Consider the following 19,139-nt stretch of genomic DNA (forward strand, 5'->3'; position numbering starts at 1 on the left):
GAGGAGAACACTGCTCTGCCTGGGCACTCGGCTGACATCCCCTGACCCTGCTCTGAAGCCCTAATGGGTCCCATCCCATGGGGCAGGATCCCTGGGGCAAGACTGTTGAGCCACCCTGTGGATGCTCACTGGCTCTGCCCTTCCTCCCGTCTTGTGAGCATCAGTACCAAACTCATGTTGAATTGAAGGATCAAAATTTTCTTTTCAACCCTTCTTCCCTCGAAACTCCCTCGCCAGGGAGGACAATATCATCAGCACAGGCATTTCTGAGCCACATCCTCCATCCCACCACACCTGGCCCTGTACTTTGTTCCCTGTGTTTCACCCCATGCCAAACCTGCTGCTGTCTTCCCTATCTGACCTTCATGATCCCCCCGGCTGACAACCAGGGCTCTGGGCCAAGTCCAGTTTCCCTCATCCTATCCTCCCTTCATCTCCAGCCAGCCTTCCCTACTCCCCCTGGCCATTCGGCAGCATATCACATCATTGAAACCCTTGGCCACACTCTTCCTCAGACTTCTCCCTGCCTTCCCTTTCAAACCAGCTCCTGGAATCCTACCCCAGTCAGAGTGCCTTTCTGACTAATGTGTGCCAGGCACAGAGCTACGGGAGTCACGCGTTCTGATCAAGTCTTGTGAGGGAAATACTAGTTTTACAGAAAGGAAACAGGGACTCCTGAAGGTTAAATACCTCAACCAGTTAACAGTGGAACTGGAGCTTCCAGGGGCCAAGACAATAATTTCTTAAGCACGCATGGCATGCCTCACCCTAAACAAGAAGGCTATGATTGCCCTTTCCTGGTACTCGACTAGGTCATAAAATTCCATATTCACTTAATCCCATACTGTTTATACAGAAGATAGATCTGCAGGCACATATATTGCTAGCTCGCTATCCTGACACTCCTTTCCCTCATGCCCCTGAGCTCTGGGCATGCCCAGTTGCTGCTGGCAGGAAGGGGGGTGGGGTGTAGGGAGAGGTCCTATCTTATTCCATACATCACTTGATCCCAAGATAAGCTCAGCCAAGAACTGGGCAAGGGCCAAGTCCACTCTGATCCAGATTTGCCCCAGAACTGGTCCAGAACACAATTCATTTCCAGAAAAGAATAACAGAGATGTGGTTGCCTCACTTGAGACAGAAGAAGATAAGAGGCTGGGGGCACTTTTGTTTCTCTCTTTGGAGCCACTTCAAACATGGGGTCAGCAGAATGCCAGCCATGCATAGGCCAGTGGAAACCACACTTGCTTCGGCCTGCCTGAGTTCTTCAGGCTCTGGCCCATCTCAGGGACAGTCTCAGGCCCCACTGCGGAATCCCAGCAGCCAACAACCGTGCTGCCCCTCTCCCTCTCCTGGTCTTTGCACGCTCCCCAAGGCTCAGAGAGAAAAGTCCCTAGAGCCAGGGCTCCACTCTCAGACCTTCTCCACTGGGGCCCACTCAGGTCCCTGGTCACAAAGACAACTTTTAGCACCGAGCTTGAAAAAAAAAAAGTTTTAATAAATACAAAAATCTCCAATAATGACTCTGCTCAGCTCAGGGGCAGCAGGAGTGAAGTGGGGGGGGGACCCTTGGTGCTGAGTGAGGATAAATTAAAAATCCCAACAAGCCAGTGACATTATGTACAGAAAGAAAGGGGTTGGGCTTCCAGGGCAGAGGCTGGAGGGTGACGGGGCAGGAGCCGGAGTGGCCATGGCCTTGGTCTGCCCTGGCTGCCCCTTCCCCTTGTGGAGTTGTGGTTCCCAGAGGTAGTGGGGGGAGGGAGAAGAGGCAGAAAAGAGGAGCCAAAGGCACTGGGTTTCCCACAGGAGAATGCAGGGTCCTTGGCGCCACTCCTTCCCCCAGCCCAGGTCCCGTCCTCTTGGTCATGCGGTCTTCTGGAGGCTCCCTAGGAGCCTTCAGCTTCTTTCTCCAGCTCTGGAACTGTCCTGGTCTCTGGGGCTGCTGGAGGCAGAAGGGAGTCAATTTTGGAGCCACGTGACCTTAGTCTAGCTGCCTAACTCCTCCGAGCTTCAGAAATCTCATTTGTAAAGCAAAAGCAATCGATACCAAGTCTACAAGGCTGCTGTGTGGTGGAATGGAATGGCACTCGTGAAGCAGATGGCATGGCTCCTGGCAGGCAGCGGGTGCTGCCTTCCCTCCCCAGGCACTTACCAACAGCCCCCTTACTTACCCCGCCGAGATGCGCAGTGGGAGCAGCAGCGACTCTCCTTCCCTGGGCCGCAAGACAGTGGCAGTGAACAGTCATCCCGCTCACAGTGGGGTACCCCTGCCTGGTGCAGGACAGACCAGATTTTGAGGGTACCCACAGGCACAGGGACACAGCAGTCTTCAGCCCCTTCAGGGAAGCCCTCTCCCAGGAGCCTGCCCTCCCTGGAAAGGTCTCCCATTCTGGGCCAGGCCCCCAATACCCACCTCACACAAAGCACACTCCCCACTCACCCCACATCTGCAGGTGATACAGCTCATCTCCCCAAAGGGAGGCACCGAGGGGTGCCAGCTCTGGCTCTCTGGGAACCACTGCCCTGCAAAACGGCAGCCCCGGGGCCCATCGGCCTGCATGGGGTCCCCCAACTGGGGGTGGGCTCCTGACCCCACTGTTGGGGGGGGGAAGGGAGGAAGAGTTCAGCAGATGTGAGTCCTGTGAGGGACACCAGGGTTTTGTCTTTGAATCTCCAACACCTAGCAGTTTCTGCCACTTAGTAGGTGACACATTTAGATGAGAGGATGGATGGACGGATGGACGGATGGATGGATGAATAGTTGGATGGTTGGATTGAATTAAGGCAGGGAGAGAGGGGGGATAGATGGAAAGGGCAGAAACTGGAACCCATTATAGCCCTCTAATAAATACATGCACCTTCTTTCCAAATGCAGGCTAGGCACGGAACGATGCTCAGTGAATGTTGAATGAGCTGAGAATTCCCTTCTGTCCACCCTCACCACACATCCCCTCACCCAGGACAAAGCAATGGGGCACCTCATCTGCCCCAAGAAGCCTCAGTGCCCACCCCCCTCACCTGGACACTGTTTGCAGCAGTCAGTGGGGTTGGCACGGATGGGCTGGGCACAGGCCAGCCGAGGACAGTGCACCTTCTCACAGTGCACCTCTCCAGTGCCCCCCTGCAGGGATCCATTGAAGGAGGGTGTCAGAAAGGAAGGGGATCCTCCTGCAACCTCCCTTTCCTTTTCCATCCCTCAAATGTCATATTTCAATGACCTTTCACTCAGAGGCCCTGGACTGGTGCTTTATATACCTGAACTCAAATGCTCATGGTAGCCCTGCAATGTAGATGCTCTCCTATCTCCTTAATGGAGTGGAAAGGGAAGTTCGGGGAGCAACAGAAAATGCCAGGGCTATATGGAGCGAGTCAGCGAGCAAAGCCAGAAATCACACCCACGTCAGCCCTTCCCTTTTCCTGCAGGAAGCTGACTCTCAAAGCTCAAAGGACTCTTCACAGTGTTCTCATCCTTGAGCCTTCCGCACCAAGGCTGAGCTCTCCTCTTCTGGCAGCCCCCTCCCCATTTCTGCGGACCCTGCTGGGTTATGGCACCAGAGAGGATTGGGCAGCCATACCTTGCAGGTGCAGACAGCACACTTAATTAAGCCAAATGGGGGCACGACGGGGTGCCACCGGGTACCCGCTGCCCGCCAGCTCCGGTCACCATCAAAATAGCAGCCTGGGGGGTGGGGAGGGACAGTGCCCAGCTGCCATGAGTACTGAGCTCATTGGCTGGGCCCACAATCAGGGCTGCAGTCTCAGAACAACCCCACACTAGTCTAACCCCAGGGCCCATTTGTGGACCAGTGACTCAAATGAAGCCTAACATGTCATTCGGAATCTGTGCCCCTCAGCCTCCCTCTACCCTCTCCCCATATATAGTCTCACCCTTTTGTTCCTTTCCTGGTCCCACCCAACAGCTCCCCTAGATTCCCCACCCTTGCTCGCAGACTTCCAGCTCACCCTCTCCAGGGTCTCTGGTTCGTGACAGCCCTGGCAGGTCTCTGACATCTTGTTTCTCTGTGGACCCAAAGAAAGAGTGAAGGCAGAGGAAGACCACCCCCCTTCCCTCCCTAGAGACTTCATGCTACACGGTGGACCTTGCACTACACCCTGTACTCAGGCAGGACCCTCACCTGGGCACACAGGGCAGCACTGGTCCGGTGCCTGCACGGGGGTGGGACAGCTGGGTGGCGGGCACACCACCGGATCACAAATCACCGTGCGCTTCTGCAAAGAGAGGTGGGGGCTGGGGGGTTGACTGGGACCCTTGCCCCAAACCCAGACTTCAGTGCGCCCTTCCACCAGCGGAGCCCTACCTGGCAGGTGCAGAGCGAACAGAGCGGGTCATAGTTAGGCGCCCAGCGGGCCCCATGGGGGCGCTGCTGCCCCTCGAAGAAGCAGGTGTTGGGGTCTCGGGGCCGCCCAGGGCCGCCCGGTTTGGCCGGGGCGGGGGCGGGGGCGTCGGGGCCGAGCACAGCGGGCACCGCGGGCAGCGCAGCGGCCGCTGCATCCGGAGACCCGGGCGTCCACGCTCCCTCGGCCCCCGCCGCCGCCAGGCGCAGGCCGCCCACCTCGCACTGGTTGGCGATGTGCACCTGGGAGGAGAGGCGGGTTGAGGCAGCGCCCGGGCTCCCCCTTGCGTCTCCACCAGCCACGGCCAGCCCGCCTGCCGGAAACACCTCGACCTCTGAGCACCCCCACACCGGGGAAGATGCTAATAGCAGCAGCAATCACCCCCAACAACCAGGGACAGGATGGTCTGCTGCCAGCCTGGTCATGAACCTTCTCTGGCCTCATGCTCCCAACCAGCCAGGGAATGTGATACTACCACTCCCAAGGCTCAGAGAGAGCGAGTGACTCGGGCAAGAGCACCCAGCCCGACTCTGAACCACCCCTAGCGGGCCATACCGCCTGCCTACCTGCCCGCGGAGCTCCCCTTGGGGGCTCCCCTTGGTGGTGATCAGGAGGGAGGCAGTGCCCTGTGCCAGGTGCCGCAGCAGCTCTGGCTCCAGGTCCTTGACCACTCCCTGGGCCTGTATGAGACAGGATAAGGGGTAGAAACAAGGCGTTCTAGGGCTGTGCCCACCATTCTCAATTCACAGCCAAGAAACTGAGACATGGGAAGGTTAAATAAAGTCTTCAGGGAATTGAAGCCCACTAGCCGTGGTGTCAGGTCTCTCTGACTTCCGAGTCTGGTAGCCCACCCCATCTGAGGAGGCTTGCTTCATCCCACCCACTCCTCTGGAGGTCTAGGACATCACATACTATCTAAGAGAGCCCGCCAGACAGGGATGCAGGAAAGGAGGATGGATACTAGGAGGCTGGGTCAGATTCATAGCCAGGTGGCCTGACTCCCGAGCCCGTGTCAGCTGTGCCGTGCCAGGCTACCAGCTCTCTGCTTCCCCCGCCACAGGCCTGCACAGCTCTTCATGCTAACAAGCAGATCTTTTCCAAGCTGCCTCCACCAACACGTCCTCACCTCTGGGCCATAGAATCCCTTCAGCAGCCGCCGGGGCCCTGGCATCCCAGGAGGCCCGAGTAGGTGGGCAGTGACAGTGCCCTGTTCTGAGCCACCAAGCCCAGCCAGCAATACTTCATAATGCAGGTGACAGTGAGTGTCCAGGGAGAGCCAGGCATGTCCTGCTGCCTGGCTCTGCACAGGGGGTAACACCAAGGCTCCTGCCAGGGGCACGGGCAGTGCTGGATCCAGACAGAGGAGAGGCGACAGCTGAGGAGGTGGTCTAGAGCAGCCACTCCCTTCATCCCGGTATTCCCCATCTCCCCCAACGCGCATTCAACAGACAGGCAGACACTGTCCATAGGCCCAGGCCTGGGGGCAGCAAGTTTTAGACTCCTGTACCATGGCATCAGAGTCCCCCAGCAGGGCCAGGCTATACATCCCCACCTTCTCCAGATGCCAACCTGGAGCTCAGGCACAGAGAAAGACACACCAGGCCCTGGCCCCCTGGCCCCATTCCTCCCATGCTTGAGTCACAGATTAGAGGACACTGGAGTGCAGGCAACCCCCCGAGGCACTCACTATCATGGCGTGCACTGTGTCCACTGTAGGGCAGGGCAGCCACATGCCCCCGCAGTTCTCCATCTGGAAAGTCCTTGGTGCCCACATTCAGGAACAGCTCATTCTGCAGCAGCATGTGAGCCCCTCGGGCACCCAGTCCAGGGCAGACACCCACAGCCTGGGGAGGGGAGGGCAGGGAAGGATGAGCCCTGGCTGCAGCCTGCTAGATTCCAGATGAACCCTTCTCAGCTTTCCCACAAGCCCAAGATTCTGAACGCCTTTCCATGCTTTGTGCACTCGTTCCGCCCAAAGCACACATGCATAACTGAGTAAGAACCTCGCAAGGCCCGGTCAAGTCCCTCCTCTGCCACTTCCTACCTATGTAACAGTCTTAACCTCTCTGATCCTTCACTTCATCATCTATAAAATGAGAACCATGGGGCGCCTGGGTGGCTCAGTGGTTGAGCATCTGCCTTCGCCTTGGGTCGTGATCCCCGGGTCCTGGGATGGAATCCCACATCAGGCTCCCTGCAGGGAACCTGCTTCTCCCTTTGCCTATGTCTCTGCTTCTCTCTGTGTGTCTCTCATGAATAAATAAATAAAATATTTTTTAAAAACAGGAACCATGAAGGCCAAAAATAATATGAGAAAGGCAATCGGTACAGTATGTAGCACATAGAAAGGCTCAGTAAGTGGCACTTGTTGCTGACACATTTATAGTTATGTGGTCTCCCTGTTCCACTCCTCCTCCATTTGATGTACGGTTGCTGAGGACAGGGGCACATCTGCTTTTCTTCGTATTCCAGTCCCTAGCCTGAGGCTCACCAAAAATGTGTCCAGGAAATCAATGTGCCAGTGAGAGAACCTGGTAGTAAGTGAATGATTCTCAACAGCTCTGCTTGTCCAACCTGGCTTTCCACGCCCCTGCATTGTTATTAGCTCTGGTGCACGGACCCTGTGGCCTGGCTCTGCCTGAAGCACTCACCATGTGTCCTCCCGGCTGGAGTCCAGCCATGTGGCACAGGACAGTACGCTGGTTTCTCCTCTGAGGCTTGGTCTCCAGCGTCATGGCCACCACCTCACTGCCTGTACCTACCACTTGCACCTGGCGGGCAGGGTTGGAGAGGGCAAATTGGAGTGGTAGAGAAGGCCTGAGGCCTGAACCCTGCAGGCTAAAGCCCCACCCTATCCTGCTGCCCTCTCCCTTCTTCAGCCCCTGACTCTTACCTGGTAGATCAGGGAGCCATTTCCTAGCAGTGTGAGGCTGGCTGAGCCGGCTGCACCCGTCTGAACTGGAACCAGGGCATCAGCCCCACAAAGGACACTTTGCAGGACTGCAGAGGGACAGAAAGGTGGCAGTGGGCTTGCCTCACAGCCATTCATACCCCAGGCCCCCAGGATTCCTCCCGTACCCACCCTGGCCACTTGTCTGTGCCTCTCGGTTGTGTGTGCCCGGGGTGCCAGGCCCCACCCTGCCTCACCATCACAGCTCTGCCTGGCAGCAATGTGTCCACTGATGCGCAGCCCTGGCCCACCTGCCCTCTCCAGGGCCATCTGTAGCTCCCCCAGCACCAGCCAGTCCATCTCCTGGGCTGTCAGGTTGGGCAGGACCTCAGCAAAGCCTGGCTCCTGGAGACAGAGCAAGGTATGGTGGGTGCAGCAAGAGGCCAGAGCAGGGGGCAGCAAGAGCCAGCCCCTCACTCACCTGGACTGAGGCATTGGCCTGCAGCTCTCGCAGTAGCTGCCCCTGGTGTAGAATCTGGAGCCGCAAGGGAACCTGGGTTGGTCCTGCAATGGCCACGCATGTGGATGCCTCAGAGAGAGGTGCTCTCCTTACTCTCCTCACACCTGCCCCATCCCACTTACCCCCACTCCTGGATTCCAGCAGTCCACGGAAGAGCAACAAAAAATGCAAGGAGTCCTCTGTGTCACTGAGAGTGAGTAGGGCAATGCCCCCCATGCCAGGCTTGGGGGGGCCTTCTAGGGTCAGGATGGCACTGAAGGTCTCTGGGGGAGGGAGGACCAGGAGAGCCCATCAGAAAGTCCCCAGTGGAGTGGGACCACTCCATTCCTGGGGATAGAGAAGACTCAGAACTTCACACCCAGGGACCCATGTGCTCCCCTCACCTGCAGCCAGGGCCCGGTGTCGGATGAGAGGCCCCCAGACCTCCCCTGAAGGGTGAGTGGGTGTCACAAGTGCCACGTGCAGCTGTTCAGCCCTAAGGAGCCGCAGAGACAACCGAGGCACTGCCCGCCACACCCCACAGACCTGGAGCAGAGAGACAGGAAGGCCCTACTTAGACAGCATGCAACATGGGCCAGCAGGGAGGCCCAGCTGTGGTGAGGAAGGACTATGGGAAGGGGCCCCCAAGCCCTCCTAGGAAGCTCAAGAAGGGGCCTTGGAACCAGATGCTGGGGTCCAAATCCTGGCTCAACCACTTACTAGCTGTGTGACCTTGAGCAAATCACATTCTGCTACTGAGCCTCAGTTCCCTCATCTGTAAAACGGGCATCATAATGTCAGTGCCTTCCTCTCACTGGGCTGTTGTGAGGACCAAGGGAAGCAATGCAGAACACACTCTCAGTACAATGCCCAGACTGGATAAGCACTCATAAATGGCATCATCTCACCAGGCCATCTTGAGTGGGGGCTGCAGGGTGTTCAAACAGGACGCTGCCAGCAGAGTCTGAGAAGCGGATTCGAGTAGGGCGGTCCAGCCTGGGAATGAAGGTCGTGTGAGCATGGGCTCTGAGCCTAGTCCAGGAGCAGCTCCATCAGCCTCTCCCAACCCTCCTTCCCCAGTCCCCAGCTGACCCCTCCTCCCACCTTCCCCTTTCTCACAGCCTGTAGGAGATGGAGAAACGCAAGCTGGAGCGCAGCAGAGAGACTCGGGCCCGAGCCACGGCCTGCGACCTCGGCCCTGTCAGCAGCGCCACAAAGTCTGCGAGGAAAAGATGTCCCGCGTACCGTCACCCACTGCAGCAGGCAGCCCGGGCCGAAACCACGAATCCAGCTGCTGCCTGGCCCCTGCCTACCCGTGTAGCCATCTCCACGCGACCGATCCTCGGAGCCCGGCTCCCCGCGGTCGCTGTAGCTGCGGTGCTCTGGGTCCCGCGGATACTCGAAGGCCAGGCCCGTCGGCTGCCTCTCGGCACCGCTGCGCTCTAAGCCGGGCAAAAGGGAAACACGGGCTTGGGCTGGGCACTCGGAGAGCCAGCTGGCGGTTCCATCTGCTCCGTCCGCCCCAGCCGCCCAGCCGCGTGGCGCAGGACCAAGTATCACTGCCCTGCGGTGCTCCCCTCACTGCGAGCGGGTCTTACCCTGGGGGCAGGTCTGGCAGCAGTGTCCCGGCAGCTGACGCGGCTGCACGCAGGCCAGGGCTGGGCACTCGGGTTTGATGTTCTTGCAGCTGACCCTGCCCGGGCCCCTGGCGCGGCGACCCCACTGAGGCTGCTTGCGGGGAAGATGGGAAAAGCGAGTGAGTGCAAGACGCCAGTTGGTGGGACCCAGGGCGAGCCGGGGAGGGCCACAGGACCAGAGCGAGGTCATCCCATGGAGTGAGGACCGCTCTGCCTCTTACAAGCTGCGTGACCCTAGACAAACTACTTAACCTCTCTGGGCCTTAAGGTCCCTATCTGGAAAATGGGGGCAGTAATAGTGTGTAATTAGTAGGATTATTCTAGGAGTTAAGTGAGAGACCAAGGAAACCGCTGGCAAAGAGCCTGACACATAGTGGGTGATCAATAACAGTCCACACCTGAGACTTGAAGGGGGCGCTTCCTCCCCACTTTCTCCGCCAGAAGAAAAATATGTATTATGTACACAAATGTATATATTTGTGTATATACCTGCAGGCTCGCTTCCTCCTCCTCAGCAGCGCCAGCCCACTCCGACATCCCGGGACCGAGCGCTCCCCCACCCCCCAGGGCCCCGGCCAGATCCCCGGCAGTTGGATCCACTCACCGCCTCGCAGGCGCACAGCACGCAGCGCATCACCCCGAAGGGCTCCCCCAGGTCCGGGTGCCACGTCTCGTCCAAGGCATAGACCTTCCCGCCGAAGGAGCAGCCTGCGGGGACGGGCTTGGCTGGCGGCCGCTGTCCCACTCCCGCGGCGTGCCCGCCCTGGGCACCGCCCGCCGGGCCCTGGGTGCCCCGCACGACGCGCCTCCCGACCCCCGCCCGCCCCTCCGGGCCGCCCGCCGCGCTGAGCCACCTGCGCCCGGCGCCCCCTCCGGGCGGGCGCGGACTTGCCCCGAGCGGGACTCTGCCGCGCGCCCCCGGGGCGCCCACCTACCTGCCGCTCCGCGAATGGGCAGCGGCTCCTTCTCGGGCCGGATGGGCAGCGCCGGGGGCTCGGGGCCGGCGCCGTGGGCCGGCCGGCAGCCGAGCAGCAGCAGCCCGAGGAGCAGCAGCGGGGCCGGCGGGGCCGGGAGGCTCGGCATGACGCGAACGGGACAGCTGGGGAGGCGGGAGGGAGGAGGGAGCAGGAGAGGGAGGAGGGAGGTGGGAGGAGGGCCGGGCCGGGGGCGGTGCGGCGGGAGGGGGCCGGGGCCAGGGCCCGGGCAGTGCGGCGAGGGGCTCGTCGGGCGGCGGGAGTCGGCGCCGGGCCGGGCGGGGCGGGAGGAGCGGCCGGGAGGAGCGCGGGCGGGCGGGCGCTGACCCGGGCCGTACGCGGCTCTAGTGCCCTGGGCGCCGGCTCTGGCCCGTTTTATGCCCCGCGCCCGGCGCCCCGGCCGGGGGCCTCCTCCTCAGCAAACGGGGCGGCGGCGGCGGCTCGGCGAGGGGCCGGGCTGAGCCCGGGGGGTCCGGCCCAGCAGCAGCGGCCCGGATCGCGAGTGGGGGAGGGGAGGGAGGGGCTGGGACGGGGCAGGGGAGGAGGGAGGGGCTGGAGGGGAAGGGGGAGCCAAGGGGGTAGGGGGAGGGGAGGGACCAGGGGGCGCGAAGAGGGGAGGAGAGGCGGGTCTGGAGCCCCCCGCTGCTGGCGGCCACAGGGCGGCTGCACCGGGAGGTGCGTGTCCGGCCCAAGACGGGAGCCCCAGGCCAGGGAGGGGCAGAGGCTGGGCCTGAGGCCTGGGCCGGCCACTGGGCTAGTGCTCGGTTCCTGCCGGAAGGATGAAGACTCCTCTTTTAAGGATGACAACGTGCAGGAAAGGCCCGTCAACTGATCTCCCCTACCGTGGGCCCACAGCACCTCTCAAACCCCATACTACCCACACTCACTGCCTGGCCTGTGTCCCTACCTCTTGGCTGAGATCTTTCCTCACTCTACTCTTCCACGGGACAGGGACTTAGCCAGAAAGAGTCCCCTTTCAGTCTGCGCCAGTATTTCTTTCCCTATCGGTAACCTGTCCGCAGGCCCATCCAACCATCATTGTCCCCAGCCTGACATCCTTTCTCACCCTCTTCCCATCACCCCTGGGGACCCTCTGCCTCTCCACTGCACCCCCAGCCTCCTTTGTCTTGGTTGCCTGGTCATGACTGCCTCCCTGTCCCCTCGCACACCCATTTGCCCACCAGCCTCCCAACCACCACAGCACCCTCCTTCCTAATCTTGGGAGGCATCTTGTCTGGCTGAACTGGAGAATTCCGGGATCTAGGCCATACTCCTTAGCTGACAGCCCCATCCTTGGGAGGAGGGGAAGAACTGGGGTGGGGGTGATGGGAACAAGGTCAGGCCAGGAGGCCCCTGAGGACAGAGACTGTGAGGAGACTGGGACTGAGGGGAAAGCAAAGGAACTAGAGCCAGGGCCAAAGGAAGAGGGGGGCCAGCAGGAGGTATTTGCGGGGGAGGTTCAGCAGCTGTCTTTCCTAAGACAGGGACACATGGGCCTGGTTATTCCTCTTGTCACATATGGAGTGGTAGGAGATGGAAGAGGGAGAGAGAGAGGGCAAGCTCAGGAGAGCTCGGGCATGGAGGTAAGTGGCCTTAGCTGTCTGAGCCATTGGGCCCCCTGCAGAGGGGCACCTGAGCCCAGCCCAACCACCCCTAACATGCACCCCTCACCCTGCAGGCCTCTCAAAGAATCCAAGCCCTTTTCCCATGACACCGACCAATGACAGGGTCTTTCTAATACAGGCAATACTCACATTCCCACTGGGAAAGGGAGAATAAGACTTGATCCCTATGGGGTTATATGAGAGAAAGGCAGGAAAGCAAGAGCCCTGGTGGCTCTCAGCAGCAGGTGTGTTGTCCAGGAAAAGAAATTTGGCCAATCAGGAACTGAAAAACCCACCAATCTAAAACCAGAACCAGATCTCTGTGCCTCTTCTGCAGAAACAAAAAATGTCCTGCCAGATTTCTGTTAGGAAAAAAGACCTGTTCCCCTCCCATCCAAGGTTTCCCATCTCCTAGAAAAAGATGGATCCCCCTGTTGTAATCCTCCCTGCAGTGTGTGTGGGTGGAGGAGCTGGGCTCTGCTAGTGGACCATGGTCCAGGTAGGGGCTCCACGTTCAGTGCGGGTGGGAGGAGAAGCGTCACTTCCGGGAGCCTTCACCGGTATCTGGTGGCTCCCTGCTCTCTGATTGGGCAGAAGTGTCCCGGGGCAGGCCTGTGACCCTACTGCTGTGGAGGGGCTGTGCCCCAACACTACGTGTCTTCCTACCCATCGGATCCCCAGAGTGCTGCCTGCTATGCACCTGGGTCCTGGAGCCCTTCTCCACCCGGTGAGTGGCAAGCAGGGTTTGGAGTTAAATGAGGGTAGGAAGGACAGGAAAGAGGAATTGGGCTCCCAGCTGGGGGAGGGGCAGGCAAACTGGAACCTACAGGCACTGACCTTTGTCGAGAAGAGTGTAGCCTTCCCAGAATGGGAGGAGCAGGACAGAGCAGGGGTAGGGGGTGGGGTGCTGAGTTCTGAAGGACTGATCACAGATTTAGAGGAATACAGCACTGTCCTGGCTGGCCCTAAGGAAAGGGAACATGTGCCCAGGGAGAAAATGAGAAAGGTAGTGCATTTAGGGCCTAGGACGTATAGCATCAGGCTGGACACAGGCCCAATCCCCATTCGTACCCTGCCATTCCTAGCTAGCTTAAGGTTCTAAATCTCAGGACGGGAGAAGCTGGACCCAAGGAGAGAGGAGTGGGAGGAGGGTTCATGCATGTTGACAGACCTACAGGAAATCCCAATATTGAATCAGGTGCAGGCCTCTTTGCACGACTTGTCAAAGAAGGAGGAGGCCATGTGGGGGGTCCTGTGAGGAACTGGAAGGGGTCTGCAAAGGGGGCAGGGAGGAAGATGTGAGCTATGAGATGGATGCAGTGGGTGTTCAAGGCGAGGTAAGCCATGTAAGGTGGGTGAGGTGCCTCACTCAGCAGGTGCCCATTGCTAGGCAGCTTGCCTCAGGTGGGAAGCTCCAGGACTATTAGCCTCTCTCTTTGCCTTGGATAACCCACTATTTTAGAACTGGGAGTGCAAAGAAAAATTCCAAGAGGCTTATGGGTGGGGGTAAATGGAGAGAGAATGAGAGGTTAATTGCTCCCATACCACTTTCTCATAATCTTGTAATCGCCAACCCCTAGTAGTCCAGTTTTGTTTTTGCCCAAGTCTCCTCCCCAGCTCCACTCCCCAAGCTACCCCTCAACACATCACACAGATTTGCTAGCTCTCCTCCTCCTGACTCTATATCCTGCTTTTTAACCACTTCTCCAGGCTTATGCCACAATACTCCTATTCCCTCTCCTCATCCCATATTGTCTCCAACCAAAAAACCAAGGTTGCTCAGAATTTGAGGCCAATGAATGTGTGTGTGTGTGTGTGTGTACATATTCTGTCCACAGCCCCGCATCAGAGTCACTGAGGAACCCTAACAAAGAGGAGACACTATATGCTGCAGTCACAAGGAGACCCAGGAGCAGAGCTTCAGCAGTTCCAGGTTGGTCAGCATCTCATGCCCTCCCAGCAGCTGTTCCCCTCACCAAGCAGCCTTTTCCTTGACACCTGATTAAATGTTCATTATTCCTGTCACTTGCAGGATAGATTCCAGACCCTCTTCCTCAGCCCACCTGTGCCCCACTGTGCAAGGAGTGCCAGAGCCCAAACCGCCTCCATGGCCCCAGGAAGGATTCAGGGGAGAGGCCCCAACCAGGGAGCCACTCCTACCAGACAGCCCGGCCAGAATGGAGCTGACTGGTAAGAAACACCTGAGGGCCCTAAGGCCTAATCAAAACCTGGTTAAAGAGGAAAGACAAAGAGGAGGTGCTGCTGCCGGGTGGGTGGGTGGGTGGTGGGGAGGACAGCGGGAACCCAATCTCCAGGAATAAGGCTTCTGAAAGGCAAATTCCCTGGATTTCAGGTCTGGGTCCTAAATGGGAATTCCTAGACTAGCACCTGACAATGATTTCTTCCTTATCCACTCTTTCAATCTCACTTCTTCTCACCTAAGAGCTGCTCCTCGTGGTCATGCTTCTCCTAACTGCAAGACTGGATCCATGCCTCCCAGCTCCTCCTGCCTGTGACCCCCGTCTCCTAAATAAAATGCTTCGTGACTCCCATGTCCTTCACAGCAGATTGGTGAGAATCTCCTGGCACTCTACCCTCTATCCATTAACTGGTTAGATACCCTTCCATCACTTCCTCTCATTCCCTGACCCAATCACTGTTCTTCCCATATTGTCCACCTCCCCATCACCACTCCTTGACAAGGATTACGATTTGCAATCATAATCAAGTCCACTTTTAAAAGCTCTAGTCTGGGTATACAAGCCTATCCTGGTCAGTGGGTCACCATACCCTCCCCTCCTCTTTATTTGAGATCCCTTCTCCACCCCACCCACCCCACCATCCATCTTTTTCAATAGAGCCAGTGTCCAGACGTTTACCCTTTGTCCACACCCGTCCTGCTGCCTGCTGTGGACTTTAGCTTGGGAGAATGGAAAACCCAGAAGGTAAGTAAGCCATCGCTTCCTTGGCCTCCCTAAATCCTGTCTTCATCAGTTTCCTCCTACTTTCCATGGATTCTTCAAAATTCCTGAGCTCCCTAAAAATATCTCCTCTTCTGCATGGCAACCCTAACCCTATCTACATTCTGCTGTGATGATATCCTCTAGACAAGATGGCTTGCTGTCCCAGTATGTTCAAAGCTGACCACCAAGAAAAGCTAGATGGAAGTCTCCCATGGCCATGCCATTGACCTATTCCTGTGCAAAGTTCTTAAGTTGGCATGAAGAAGTAAGACTGACCTGTCATCCTCAGATGACACAAAACTGGGAAGCACAGCTAAAATAACAAAAAACAGGATCGAGATTCAAATTGCTGAAAGGCTATATCAAAAACAAAGTAAAGGGATCCCTGGGTGGCGCATCGGTTTAGCGCCTGCCTTTGGCCCAGGGCACGATCCTGGAGACCTGGGATCGAATCCCACATCGGGCTCCCGGTGCATGGAGCCTGCTTCTCCCTCTGCCTGTGTCTCTGCCCCTCTCTCTCTCTGTGACTATCATAAATAAATAATTTTTTTTTAAATAAAGTAAAATTTAACAGAGATACAAAAAATTCTACATTTACTCAAAGTAATCGAGTAAAGTCCTATTCCAGCTTTCAAGCCACGATGCTCCCACTTCCCTTATGTAAGCTTGTGGGCCTAGAACTGGAAAAAGATTTGGGAGGATTGAGTTGACCTCAAACTTAGCATGTCACACTATTAAAGCAGCTATTTTAAAAGCTAGTGATTCTAGGGACACCTAGGTGGCTCAGCAGTTGAGCGTCTGCCTTCGGCTCAGGGCATGATCCTGGAGTCCCAGGATCGACTCCCACATCAGGCTCCCTGCATGGAGCTTGCTTCTCCCTCTGCCTATGTCTCTGCCTCTGTGTGTGTATGTGTCTCCCATGAATAAATAAAATCTTTTTTAAAAATAAATAAATAATAAAAGCTAGAGATTCTAGGTGGCTTTAGATGTTTAGCAACCACCTCGTAGAAATATTCCTAAAAAACTTTTCTCTAAGTGGCCTGCACTTAACAGTACTGAAGGAGTACTAGATATCCTCCTCTAGATACATTGCTGATTTATTCAGAGGACCATATAAAACTAGCATGTGTCCAGAAGGAAGAAGCAATCTGAACAGTGAAAGGATAGAAAACATGTTATGTGACGAATGGCAAAAAAAAAAAAAAAAAAAAGAAAGCCCATCTGATTAGTTTTGATTAGTTTGGATGAAAGTGATAGTCTTATGGTATAGCTGGAAGTGCTTTAGTCTGAGGCTCAGGAAACCTCCTGGGAGGTCAGCTCTTCTCCCCTCAAGATCCTTAGAATCCCCCTTTTTCCCCTCAGGTCTTCTAGGAAAACTGGGCCAGGGACAAAGGGCAGTTCCTAGGGATCCCTTGCAGTGCCAACTCTGCCATTTATCAGGAAGCCTCTCTTCATCATCTTTATGATCTCTCTGATGGTCTCATCTCTACGTTAAATTTTTAAAAATCCTACGATCCTAAGATTTTGTTCCAGAAAGGTAGACTGGCAGCACTGGAAATGAGAGGTAGCACAGATTTCAGCATAGGGTAAGGAGGAGAAAGAACTCTTCTGACTGAAATTAAGTGTAAGACCAGGCTGGGTTACCGGACACTGGAGTTGTTCAAGCAGAGGCCGATGACCAATTGTCGGGAGACTGTGAAGGAATTCCTGTGCTGGGTGGGACCGTGGTCCTGTCCAATTCTCAGCTCCTATGATTCATTCCACTGGCTACTCCTCTGGGCTCCCCACCCGTTATTAGCATGCCCTTTGAAGCAAGCCGCTTCTCCCTTCCATCTCTTTTACAGGAGCAGACCAAGGCACAGGACGTTTTGGGAGCTGTAGCCCTTCTCCTGGATGGCGTCCTGGCAGCGCGGGGACAACTGGGACCCTCCTGCCTCTCTTCCCTTCTGGGACAGCTTTCTGGACAGGTCCGCCTCCTCCTTGGGGCCCTGCAGGGCCTCCTTGGAACCCAGGTAAGTCCTGAGTCAACAGGACTATACAGAAACTGTCCTTTGCTGACTCAGTCCCTTTAGAAGACCTGAGGGAAGACAGGAGAATTATGGGAATCATAAGGGTAGTAGCACAGCTGACCAACTAAGGAGTGCTCTCTCCCAGCCATAAAGTCTGGGTGCCGGTGCCTTATCTTTCCCTGGAGATGTGGGAGCATGATATCTGGCCCAGGTCTCTGGCCTCAGGCCCATCCTCTGCCCTCAGCTTCCTCCACAGGGCAGGACCACAACTCACAAGGATCCCAATGCCATATTCCTGAGCTTCCAACAACTGCTCCGAGGAAAGGTGCGCTTCCTGCTGCTTGTAGCAGGGCCCACCCTCTGTGCCAAGCAGAGCCAACCCACTACAGCTGTCCCAAGCAATACCTCCCTATTCCTCACACTGCGCAAGCTCCCAAACAGGACTTCTGGATTGTTGGAGACAAACTCCAGCATCTCAGCCAGAACTACTGGCTCTGGACTTCTGAAGAGGCTGCAGGGATTCAGAGCCAAGATTCCTGGTCTGCTGAACCAAACCTCCAGGTCCCTAAAACAAACCCCTGGACACCTGAGCAGGACACATGGACCCTTGAATGGAACTCATGGACTCCTTCCTGGACTCTCACTCACGGCCCTAGGAGCCCCAGACATCCCTCTAGGAACTTCAGATATGGACGCCCTGCCACCCAACCTCTGGCCCAGATACTCTCCTTCCCCAGTCCATCCTCCTCCTGGGCAATACACACTCTTCTCCCCTTTACCCACCTCGCCCATCCCCCAGAACCCGCTCCAACCTCCACCTCCTGACCCCTCCGCCACAGCCAACTCTACCAGTCCTCTTCAAATTGCAGCCCACCCTCACTTCCAGAATCTGTCTCAGGAGGAGTAAGGTACTCTAGCCCTGCCACCATCAGCACTGTCTCCATTGTAAAGTTCCCCTTCCAGGAGGGGAGGCCCTGGGAGTCAAGTTATACCAGATTTCCTGCTTTTACCTGAAACCCAAAGCCCTGCTAAAGGGGGATACACGGGACAGAAAAGAGGATTTTTCACTTTATATTGTAAAACTTCAGAAGCTATTTTTTTTTTAAGCTATCAATAATATTCAGCAGAGCAGCTAGTTATCTTTGGTCTATTTTATGCACAAATTTACAGCTTACTAATTCTCTACATGCTCTTTTTCCTATGATAATTCTGCAAAGGGCTAGACCAGCCTAGCTTCTGAACAGAGGCAGAGACTAACCTTATGGCAGAAAACAGGGAAAAAAGAGCTTTGGTTTTCTACTCAGGACTAAGGTTAGTCTCTTTATTCCCTTTACTATCATTCTCAGTCAGTGGGACTCTGATTTCCTTTCCTTAGGAGAATTTTACTCCTGAAAAATGAATGAAAAGTTGTTTCTCAGAAAAGCTGTCTCTACACAATCAACAAAACTGAACCTGTATAAATAAAGAATAAATAAGAACACCCGGAAGCTAACTGAAAAGCAAGGGAAAGATGTTCTTCAGGGGGCAATAGATCTCCCCCTTCCCTCCCCTCCAAAAAAGTTAACAGGAAGCCTCAGAGAGCCTCACACCCCAGGTAAGGCTGTGCAGACAGTTCAGTCAAGACAAAACCTGGATGTGACAGCTGAGCAAACAGCGAGAGCTTCAGCAGCTCAGCAGGAAGCTTCACCAGGCACGGGTTCCTGCCTCCCTCCTGTGGAGGTCAGGGGGAAGTGCAGGAAGCGGCAAGAGCCAGTCTCCTAGGGCTCACACAGCGGGAGGGACAAGTACAAGTTGAAGGCTCATTTCCCAATTCCCAGAAGTCCACAGTATCTAAGATGTAGCCCTTTGTGACCACCATGAACTCTGCTAAGGATTCTCTAGAGAAGAAGCCAGCCTTACAGGTCTTGGGTCTCTGCAAATAAATGCCCCCATGGTGCTTAGAGATAGGTTTAAATTGCCCCCAAGCAAAAACTCCATTGCAAAAGTCAACCCTACCTCCAGATGCTCCTGTAGGAAAACTAACAGAAGGTTTTTTCCTCTTCCCTCCCCCCACCTTCCCAAAGGAGAGAAAAACTACCACGTGCGTAAAAAAGCTGGGATCCCAGAGTTTCAAACACTGCCACAAATACCCCAGGATCACTAAAGGTATCCCAAAATAGAAGAATGAAAGCCAGTGTGCCAGGAACCTCCTGCAGGTTACCTTTTAG

General features: G+C 56.2%; 2 protein-coding genes across 8 annotated transcripts; one reads left to right on the forward strand and one right to left on the reverse strand.

Moving 5' to 3' along the window:
* Positions 1 to 1,489: 1,489 nt before the first annotated feature.
* CHRD (chordin) lies at positions 1,490 to 10,497 on the reverse strand. Of its 2 annotated transcripts, none has more exons than XM_041731449.1 (23): positions 10,318 to 10,497; positions 9,987 to 10,090; positions 9,344 to 9,473; positions 9,059 to 9,187; positions 8,865 to 8,964; positions 8,654 to 8,741; positions 8,150 to 8,291; positions 7,889 to 8,029; positions 7,728 to 7,810; positions 7,504 to 7,651; positions 7,250 to 7,356; positions 7,008 to 7,127; positions 6,044 to 6,200; positions 5,483 to 5,703; positions 4,923 to 5,036; positions 4,320 to 4,598; positions 4,137 to 4,230; positions 3,964 to 4,020; positions 3,576 to 3,679; positions 3,019 to 3,121; positions 2,441 to 2,595; positions 2,172 to 2,271; positions 1,490 to 1,939 (listed from the first exon to the last, which is right to left on the reverse strand). In XM_041731449.1, exons 1-23 carry the CDS (start codon positions 10,463 to 10,465, stop codon positions 1,887 to 1,889), a joined length of 2,877 nt encoding a protein of 958 aa, XP_041587383.1. In that variant the 5' UTR covers positions 10,466 to 10,497; the 3' UTR covers positions 1,490 to 1,886. The 2 variants fall into 2 exon arrangements, with proteins under 2 accessions (XP_041587383.1, XP_041587382.1); XM_041731448.1 differs by having other exon boundaries at positions 1,490 to 1,942.
* Positions 10,498 to 10,577: 80 nt separating this feature from the next.
* On the forward strand, positions 10,578 to 18,063 carry THPO (thrombopoietin). Of its 6 annotated transcripts, none has more exons than XM_041731995.1 (7): positions 10,578 to 13,297; positions 13,799 to 13,893; positions 13,993 to 14,150; positions 14,404 to 14,531; positions 14,819 to 14,905; positions 16,768 to 16,935; positions 17,177 to 18,063. In XM_041731995.1, exons 3-7 carry the CDS (start codon positions 14,138 to 14,140, stop codon positions 17,837 to 17,839), a joined length of 1,059 nt encoding a protein of 352 aa, XP_041587929.1. In that variant the 5' UTR covers positions 10,578 to 13,297; positions 13,799 to 13,893; positions 13,993 to 14,137; the 3' UTR covers positions 17,840 to 18,063. The 6 variants fall into 6 exon arrangements, with proteins under 6 accessions (XP_041587929.1, XP_041587928.1, XP_041587927.1 ...); XM_041731994.1 differs by having other exon boundaries at positions 10,578 to 12,687; positions 13,159 to 13,893; XM_041731993.1 differs by having other exon boundaries at positions 10,578 to 12,687.
* Positions 18,064 to 19,139: the final 1,076 nt, after the last annotated feature.

This window comes from Vulpes lagopus, chromosome 17, assembly GCF_018345385.1.
Source record: "Vulpes lagopus strain Blue_001 chromosome 17, ASM1834538v1, whole genome shotgun sequence".
Classification (NCBI taxonomy): Eukaryota; Metazoa; Chordata; class Mammalia; order Carnivora; family Canidae; genus Vulpes; species Vulpes lagopus.